Genomic DNA, 9,841 nt, shown 5'->3' on the forward strand with positions numbered 1-9,841 from the left:
AAAAAAAGACGCAAAACTCACCGGAATATGCATATCCTCTTAACGTATACGGCCGTTGTGTAGTCCATGAGTTTATCGGCAGGATTTCCTCGTGGCATGGTGTGGTTATAACAGAGTTTATGTTCAGTTCGCTGATAATACACTCCGGCTTGTACCACCAAGCTACGAATTCATTAACTCCGCCGTGTTAGTTCTTGTAATGTTGCAGTTAGAATTGATTATATGATTTGATTTCTGGGTTTTGTTTACCTTCGGCGTTTGCCAATTCTGCATCGACATGGGAGGGGAGGACTTTGTTGTCTCTGTAATGGTAATAGCTATCTGATTCTTTTGTGGTTACGATAATGCGTTTTAGCCATTTGACCATCCGGCCGCCGATGAATCCCGGCGTGATGACCCGAACGGGAAATCCGTGGTCCGGTGCTAACAGATCGCCGTTTTGCATATACGTTAGCATTATATCTCTACCTGGGTCCATGGCTACTTCCTTTCTCAGGCTAGTGCCGTACTTGGACCCACCGCCGCCGGGCAAACACTCTGCTCCTTCAAAGCAGACATTGAGGGCCCCTTTCTTACGGCTGAAGATTCCACAGTGCTTTAACACGTCTCGGAGTGGGACCCCTCGCCAGACCGACGTGGAGATTCCGCCGCCGCCCCAGTTGAATCCGATGGTTTTCTTAACCATATTCTGTTCCTTCCGGCGGTTACCGGCGCAGACGAGTGTGACGGGAAATTCCCGGCTACGGAAATCGTTAACGAGTTGGTCCATAGTGAACCGGGTTGGTTTTTTCACTAAACCGCAAATCTCGACGGTCCAATCGTTCCAATTCGCCTTAGGGACCGGGCCGTGGTTACGGACGTAATGAAGCGGAACCGGAGTGATAAACCCATGGTGCATCAAACGGGGTAACGGCGGCTCCGAATTGAAAGGATGTTTACCCGTAAGACGAACCATGGACGCATTTCTCTCAATCCAACCATCCGCCGTGCCGGAATCTCTCGGATCGTGAATCGACGGCTCCAATTCGCTCAACCCTTTTCGAATCAAGTCGTTGAAATCGGAGTCGTTGTCGTCGTCACTGGAGAAGTCATCATCGCCGGCGTTCTCCATTGCCGCCGTCTTCTTGGGCACGGAGAACTCCGGATTAGAGGGAAAATTACAGCCACGAATGGCGGAATCCAAATGGGGAAACTGACGATTATGGACAGAGGTAGCCATGTGAAGATGGTTTAGTTCGAGTTCCAGTCGTTTATAAGTGAAAGAAACAGAGGAGTGTTCCCTGAGAGAGATAAATGAAGGGAGAGAACGTTTATATAGGGAACAACCCAGAAGAAGACAAGAAATCAAAAGCAAAAGCAAAGATCAAGTTGGCGATGAGGACTAAAATAATATTATAAAAAGAATGAATCATCCATAATTTGTAGAGAGGGGAAAGAGTCGGTTTGGGCTGGAGGGCTAAAGAGGCGGTTTGGTGTGCGCAGAACAGAGCGAGCCAGTGGGCTGTTCTTCAGGTCTACATTTTGAGTAAATGGTCAAAAAAGGAGCAAAAGGGGAAGGAACCAAGAGCCCCAAAGGCAGCAAAGATCTATACAGAGGGGCATAGCTCGCAACTGGGGGCGGGGGTATTGCAGGGGAAGGTGGGTAGGTGGGGGGTGCGGGAAGAGAGGCAGAGAGAGGATAAATGTGGCCTTTGGAGGAAGCTTAAGGCCATCCAACCTTAATTCAAACAAACCCTTTATTTTATATATAACTATTCTATCCCAGTAACCATGGACCAACGCAGAAGCAGCAGCAGCAGCATAATTCAGTACAGGAACTCTGGATCCGGTGGGCCATACACAGGACATGGACATGGTTACTGCTTTTCGAGAACCTTCATTCCTTCTTTCACCAAACAAAACAAAGCCACACCCTCTGGAACTCACACCGACCCATTGCCTCTTTACATGAACAAAGTAACTCAAAGACGTTTATTTTTTTTTCGCACCTAAAATACGTAATTATCATTATGCTACTCTTGGAAAACGTATCACAGAATCTACCTGATCCTTCCAAAAAAGAACCCAAGTCGGCTACAAAAGCTATATAGTGGAATCCATGGCAACTATAATTACAAAGTATGGTTTGTTAATGTGATATGGTCCAATAGAGGGATTGAGCTACAGTTGATTAAAGAGTTAAATAATCCTCCACTAAAGGAAAGGCCATTTTTTAGTAACAAGAAATGAAAATCTCCAACATGCTCTCAAATGGCAGTGGAGGCTGCTGCAGAGGAAGTCAGGAACAAATATACTTGGTGCCATAAAGAATCACCGTCCAATTTATGGGAAAATGTAAATTTTTTAGTCATTTTCCTGTCTTGGTATTAAAGATTCATAAAGTTGATGGTAATATTTGCATGATAAACTCGAATAAGATCAAACATAAGAACTAAGATAAAGCATAATTATGAAGAGGTTAAAATTAAATTTATTTTCCCTATACGAAGCAAATGAGGCTTTTGAATGCTTAAAGAGTAACAAAAGAGCCAAAATTCTGGAAATGTGGAGATGGCAGTGACATCTTCAGCTGCAATTGCAAACAAAAAGTACAGCACCTCCATCCCCTTCCCCTAAGTGTCCTTCAGAACAACGAAAAGACAACCAAGTTGAAAACTTGTATGCAAGCAGAGACTTCCTATTTTCACTTTATTTGCACTTCGCCAAAGTAACACGCATTCTCTGCATCCTTCCCAACGTTGTCAATTTTTTCTTTTTTCTTTTTTCTTTTTTTTTTTCTTGTCAAAAGAAAAATAGGAATAAAACCCTAAACCCAACTTACCCCAAAACCAAGTTGATATCAGGCATTTGGGATCACCAAGTCAGATGAGATCCCATAGGAAAGATTTTTCATATTCAGACAGCGCTGGAGGGTTCTGGTAACTTGCATCTGATCGGCTTCAAAGATGGCTTCAGGTTCATGTACTGCAACAAAACAATTTAACACATTTTAAGTGCCCCGAAAATTGTTGTATAAATACAATTTGAGTTCTTAAATTCAATCTTTACTGTAGTAATTCGCCTAAAGTCAATTTCCATCAAAACAGTAAAATTAAACAGGAAAAAGAAAAGAATGAAGCGACATTGTGAGTTTTGGTTTCTACTGTCACATGCATAGTTTGTAGCTCAACCCTACAAACTCATGATTTATTTTCCCTTCTGATAATCGTAGTGTCCAATATCTAAGCTAGCTTATGAGGACCTTAACTAGTCTCGTAAGACAACTAAACAATGCATATACCATCTAAAAAAATTTAACATTGTGGGAAACCAATGATACTTTATTCATAATTTGTCCTGATAACGAGTCACGTCCATGGTTATTCATGCCTCCTAATCAAAGAATATGGTTGAGAGCGACATATTTTAAGCTTAGGCTGGGCTCATGCATATTATTGACCAACATACGAGAAGGATTAAACACATGGATATTGGCATCAACATTTGATTCGATAAGAAAACTGACACTGAAATATTAAAAAAGATGATAAACAGATAATGCAGAAAGCAAGAACTTGAATGAAAAGATAGGCAGCAAGCACCAAACCTGCTGATAAAAAGCATTAATCTCCTCCTCTGTTAGCCCTTCATCCTCTCCTGAATCTTCTTCCCATCCAAGAGAACGAAGAAATGCAACCTCTTCCTCATCTGTACATAATGCTAAGTTAGTGCTCAAACTCTTATTCACAACATCAGAAGACCTCTGAACCTCTTCAGTGGTATCGCCATTGCTAGCTACCTCATCATCTGTAACAGTAGAAGGATGCATTGCAGCATTACCTATTTCCCCGCTCACTATTCCAGATTTTTCCTTGACGGGAGATGTGAAAATACCTGAATCTTGGAGACTAGTGGAACCATTTACCACAGTTTTCTTCTTTATGAGATTAAAGAAATCATTCCTGCTTTGTAATTGAGTAGAAGGGGGTCGCTTTTCCAAAGTGGATCCTGATTTCAGATCTAATGCAGCCACCTTCCGCTCAAGAGAGGACGAAGGATTCAGGTTGTTTTGGTTCCTCGAAGTGATAGTTGTTGCTGAAGAGGCAACAGAAGAAGGTTGGCAATTTGCAGTTCTACTGTTGACATTACTAATAGGATTTGAGCCATCCTTTAACACGCCATTCTCCCATACTGGTTTAAGAACAAGAAATTTCCCATGAGTGGTCTTTGGAGAATCAGACTTTATTTGTCCACCTCGAAGAGGCTGACTATTATGTTGCCCTAGAGGCAGCTGTTGTTGACCTCCCTTGGCAGGCACATTTACTTCAGCTGTTCTGGATGCTCCTTTGGACTTGGACTTTTCAAAAGAATGAACCTGAGAAGAAAACGAGCCAACAACTTTGAGATAATGCATAGCTTTGCAGCCAACATGTTCGGTTATCTCATTACAATCGTCTTCTACAACATGTCAATATTATTTCACCAGAAAGGAAAAAAAATTAAAAAAAAATCCCATATGTATAATAACCATGAGAACTTCTTTGTAACCAAGAATGTTGTTTAAAAAGACAGCTGATTCTCCTTCAACTCTTAAAAAAAGGGCTGAGAAAAAGAAGATTCCCAAATCAGAATTAAAATAGAGAATCAGATTATACAAAACTATGCCATCAGTATTGCTCACAATGGGACTGACCCGACGAAATAGAGTACAATGAAGGCTGGCTTGCAATTAAAGGAGAATGAGATTGAATATAAAAAAAGCACCGTGGAAACTGTCCATTTGTAGGGTATGGTAGGATCCTCTAGATAGGCAGGTCACTAGCTGCAGAACTGGCCAATGTGTTGCAGTGGAACAGGAAGTCATAGGACAAGACAGTCTGTTTAGTGAGATCGTGGTTAAATGCCAATGATCTGCTTTACAGGAGATTTGCATGTAAGAAATAGAAATTTTTTCCAAGACTCCTACAGAGAACCTTCATATCTTTGAGAAAATGTTTCTTTTGTGGCTGCATTATGGATTTGGCTATGAATCCACAATTTATGTGCTGAACTTGGAGACATCATTTTCACATTTTCATCACGTCTTATAGAACCATTGTCTTACATTATTGTTTTTTAGAAGAAAAAAATGTTCACCTAAGAAGTGGTCAATTACAGATCTCCCCTATTCAGCAATAAAATAAGATCATAAATGATCATGCTTAAAAATGAGATGAACTAGTTTCATTTCCATTTTATTACTGAAATGTTCTACTTAACAACACCGCACTTGAAAATTTTCAATCAACATGTTCTCATTTACCTGAATGCTCAATTATGTAAATCCAATGGTGAAAGAACTTGTCTCCTATGCGGATCAAAATATCCAAATTTAAAACTTTTTATTTGTTCACACCATGCCATCACGTTTTTTAGCTATGAGACCATATTTAATCTATTATTATTTTACCTATATTTTGCCTCCACACCAAAGACATTTTTTTACTAATACAATTGGCCAGAAGATAGAAACGAAGTAATAGGTACAAAGAAGATAAACAAAAGAGTGGAAAAGTATGGATTTCTGTTGCATGAACTATAACGAAAGTGTAGCTGGAGAAAAACTTACAGAAACTTTGGGCATCGAAGGTGTTACTGGGATTAGTTGCCTGGACTGCTTAATAGCCAATTCCTCAAGCCTTTGTGTCGTGACAGATAACTACAAACAAAGAATGAAATTATATCAACTGCAGTAAATGTTTTCTTCAAACGCTTAAGAGGAGAAAGTAACTACCTCAGTTGACTGATGAGTAACACGAGATCGTGTTGGTGCCTGTGTTAAAGCCTCGGCCATCTTGCGTGGAGTTGTTGCATTTGGGGACCCCAAACCAGAATTGGCAGCAACACTCTGTTGAACAAATGATGGAGCAGTCATACTGCCTGTGACTGCAGTTGGCACCTCAGCCAGCGCTGATGTCCATCCTTCCTGACCAATCAAAGTTGAATTTCCAATAGGAAAGCTCTGAACAGATGTGGTCAAGCCAGGAGATGATACTCTACCTACATCTGGCCATCCTTGCCTTTCTTCTGATCCAAGTGATGGAAAATCCTCGTAAAAACCAGCCTTATCGGTGATACCGGTAATGGTACTGCCTGAATGAAAGCCATTACTGTTAGGCTTATGATTATAGCTTCCACTTTTCAAGTCACCAGCGAGTCTTTGAGGATATAAATCACCAGGCTTCCTAGATACCATTGAATGAGAACGCCGCAAAGTTTCCTTCTCGACTCTACCGGTAAACGTGTTTACCAGAGGGCTAGAAAAGTCATGACCCCAGGGGTCCCCAAGATTAGACGGTTCTTTCTCCTTCTCACGGTCACTATCATGATGATTCCTATTAAAACTACTGTAAGCATTCTTTCCAGACCCATTACTAGAACTCCTCCTTGAGCTTGATGAAGATGACCGATCCAAGAATTCAAAGTGTGGTTTATCCATATCGCTAATGCTCTTTGAAGTTCTACTCCTCGAGCATTGAGATTGAGAAGTACCATCTAGTAAACAAGAGTAATAACAAATTGCTGAATATAATGAAGAACCACAAAGGGAGAAAAAGCACTTCGACCATAGAATCTTTAAAATAAAAATAAGATAGTATTGAAAATGAATAGGACAGTGTCAGAACTACAATAAACTATAAATTACCGGTGTTAGAACTAGACGATGCAGATTGTTGAGCTGAATTCCCACTCCCAGAGAGACTTCCAGAAATTCTCAGCCACTCTGGAACAAATGTAGGTTCACTTCTTTCCATAATGAGAATTGAACATGATCAAGCATAACAGCATAATACTTCTTGCATCCTTAACCACATTCTTTGAATAATTATCAACAAAAAGTACCACCAGAAGTACAAAGGATGGAAAGGAAAGATTTGATTCGACCTAAATAAAAAATTTAATCCTCATCTACTGACTTGCAGACTTATATTCTCCACCGACAACAAAATCTGCCTTATAAATCATAACAACTACAAACCGGACATATCCATGCATGACAGTGAAATCAGTACTGAGCTCTAATTCAGAATGACAACCGCAAAGTTTCGAAGCCTGGCCGCAAAAGAAGGCAATGGCAATGATATAAAGACTATTCGAAAGAAAATGCAACGGAAGGAAGAAGAGCAACTCTCTTTCCCCCATCCATCTTTACCAAATAACGGACTGGAAGCAAGCGGCAATGACTCAGAGGCCTCTCATCTCAGCGTAAAACGGCAGTAGAAACAGGAATGAAGAATATAAGTAGGTTGACAGAATTTGGAAGCAACACTTGAAACCCGGCAAAGAAATTCAATCAGAAGAAGACCCCTAAAGAGGAGCAAAACATCAGAGAAAACAACAAACAGAAGTGCAAATAATAAAACCCTAGAGCATAGTACATAACATAAACTTCGATTCCAGAATCTATAATCATAAACAAAACAAAACAAAACAAAACAAAACAAAACAAAAATAAATTCAAAAACTAAATAAACCAAAGTAAATCCTAACAAATAAGCAATACGAAGGGATTAACAAAGAATACTAACCCTTGAAATCAGTGATTGAAATTGGAACGAACCGAAAACGAAAGAAGTTCCGAGTAAGTAGTGGAAGGAAGGCTGTATCGCAACAATGCGTCCGAGAATAATGCAAAAGCTCGGAAGCAGAAAGCAGATATGTATGGAGAAATCGGCGAAGAAGTTGAAGAAAATGGGGAGAGAATTTCGGCCGGAGACGCAATGGAAATTGAGTTTGTTCTTAATGGTCGGCCATGCGAGAGACGACGAGAAGGGAATTGGAAGAAGCAAACAACAGAAGAGATTGAATACTGGGAATGCAACATGCGAAGAACGGCACTCTTCTCTTCACAGGAGAAAATAAATAAAATCCTTTTTCATTAATAATTAAAAAAATAAAAAACACAGCTATTTATATACATAATTATTCCTAATTTTTATAAATTAAAAAAAAAAATCAATTTTGACAAAGTCATCTATTTAATAATTAATTTTCATATTTTCTTTTTTATTTTTTATTTTTTCTTTTTAAATTTAGTTTAGTTAGAGTCAATTATAATATCTTCTAATCTACTTCAACTAAATCTTTGAGCCTTTATTTAGTTAAAATCTTTACCAATTTTTCGAATTTTAAATCAAATTAATTTATTAAATTAATNGGCAGAGAATGCTCCGGCCGAAGGTGGGTATGAGACTTCCAATGGTGTCATGGGCACCACGGTTGTCACCTAAAAATGACAGGGAATGATTATGAGTATATAAATAATGGTAGGAGACTTTTTGGTGGGAGCTTATACTTGAAGTAGTGAGGTCTGTAATTCTTAATATGGTATTAGAGTGATGCCCTTAACTTAGCATAGAATTCAAAATTGTGAGCCTCGAGAGTGGAGTCAAAAGTGACTTAAGTGTCGAAAAAATGGTGTACTTTGTTCGAGACCTCGATTAAAGGGCGTTTGTTCGAGGGGTCTATAAGCATTGAGGATGCTCGGTAGAGAGGATTGTTGTCGAGGATTTCTGAGGGAGTCCCACATTGCCTAATTGGTTTGTTGGGATGGAGTCAGTTAGCTAATTTAGGGAATGATCCTGGGTTGATGGGTATGGGTGGATAATTATAATATCTTCTAATCTACTTCAACTAAATCTTTGAGCTTTTTTTAGTTAAAATCTTTACCAATTTTTCGAATTTTAAATCTAATTAATTTATTAAATTAATTTACCAATAATTTAAATATATATATATTAGAATGCTTATCTAAGTGCATATAATTGATTAACAATATGATTAACATTGTGATTAAGGAAAGTAATAAATGTACATTATTATTTATATAAATATATTAAGTTAGCGATGGAATTAAAAATAATACTTGGAAATACGAGGTCATCTCTTTCTAAATATTTGAGATTTTTTAAAAAATCAGTAACAATAATTATTTAAAGTCTGTGTTATGAATTTCGGATAATTAAATTAAATAAATAAATAAATATATATATATATATATATATATATATATATATATTGGAAATTTGAGAATTGAAAAGGCGGAGGATCTAAATATAATCGTGTCAATGAGTTCAAAAATCTTAAAAAAAAAAAATCATTTTAAAAAATAGGGTTAATTTAGTAGTTTTATTTTTTTTAAACGGCAAAATCCTAAATATGTGAAGATTTTACTTTTTTGTTGACTAAATTATGTTTAAACTTTAAAAAGTTTAATTAGTACTCTTTAAAAAATATTTATAAAATTTTAAAAGTAGTATAAATATTATTTCGAAATTAGTATTTTAGAAATGTATTTGAGTATTTTTTTAATTTTTTTTTTAAATTTAAAGATGTTTTTAAAGTTTTTTTTTTTTTTTTTAATTTAAAGGTATTTTTAACCCTACTAAAAGTTAAAAAGTATTTTTTAAATTATTTTAAAACTTTAAAAGTATCCCAAACAAAATATTAACAATTTCATTTAAAATTAACAAAAAAATTATATATTTTTTTTAATAAAACAATTTAAAGATATTTTTTAAATACTATTAAATATGAATATTTTTAAAATCATTTCGAGAGTCAAAAGTATTTTTAAAACAAAATATTAACCGTTTCATCTAAAATGATATATAAATAAATAAATAAATATATATATATATATATATATATATCGTACTTTCAATAGTAAATTTGAACCGTAACACGAAGATTTTCAGTCATCTGTTCTACCAATTGAGATACCGACCATTTCCGACACATTGTCCTTATATCTGCCATTTTATTTCCTACACATTATCTTTATTGTCAATAATATATATATATATATATATATATATATATA

General features: G+C 36.9%; 2 protein-coding genes across 3 annotated transcripts; both read right to left on the bottom strand.

The window, feature by feature from the left end:
* Positions 1-21: 21 nt before the first annotated feature.
* On the bottom strand, positions 22-1,520 carry LOC111785279 (nitrate reductase [NADH]-like; the record flags this gene model as incomplete). Its single annotated transcript, XM_023665685.1, has 2 exons — positions 250-1,520; positions 22-162 (listed from the first exon to the last, which is right to left on the bottom strand). Coding segments are annotated over exons 1-2 (1,111 nt in total), but the record flags the coding sequence as incomplete, so codon positions are not given.
* A 1,014-nt stretch (positions 1,521-2,534) lies between these two features.
* LOC111785283 lies at positions 2,535-7,881 on the bottom strand. Of its 2 annotated transcripts, XM_023665690.1 has the most exons (7): positions 7,548-7,881; positions 6,665-7,326; positions 5,753-6,513; positions 5,588-5,677; positions 3,874-4,354; positions 3,587-3,786; positions 2,535-2,964 (listed from the first exon to the last, which is right to left on the bottom strand). In XM_023665690.1, the coding sequence occupies exons 2-7, from the start codon at positions 6,771-6,773 to the stop codon at positions 2,896-2,898; spliced, it is 1,710 nt and encodes a 569-aa protein (XP_023521458.1). In that variant the 5' UTR covers positions 6,774-7,326; positions 7,548-7,881; the 3' UTR covers positions 2,535-2,895. The 2 variants fall into 2 exon arrangements, with proteins under 2 accessions (XP_023521458.1, XP_023521456.1); XM_023665688.1 differs by having other exon boundaries at positions 3,587-4,354.
* Between the last annotated feature and the right edge of the window lie 1,960 nt (positions 7,882-9,841).

Source organism: Cucurbita pepo, unplaced genomic scaffold, assembly GCF_002806865.2.
Source record: "Cucurbita pepo subsp. pepo cultivar mu-cu-16 unplaced genomic scaffold, ASM280686v2 Cp4.1_scaffold000433, whole genome shotgun sequence".
In the NCBI taxonomy this organism is placed as follows: domain Eukaryota; kingdom Viridiplantae; phylum Streptophyta; class Magnoliopsida; order Cucurbitales; family Cucurbitaceae; genus Cucurbita; species Cucurbita pepo.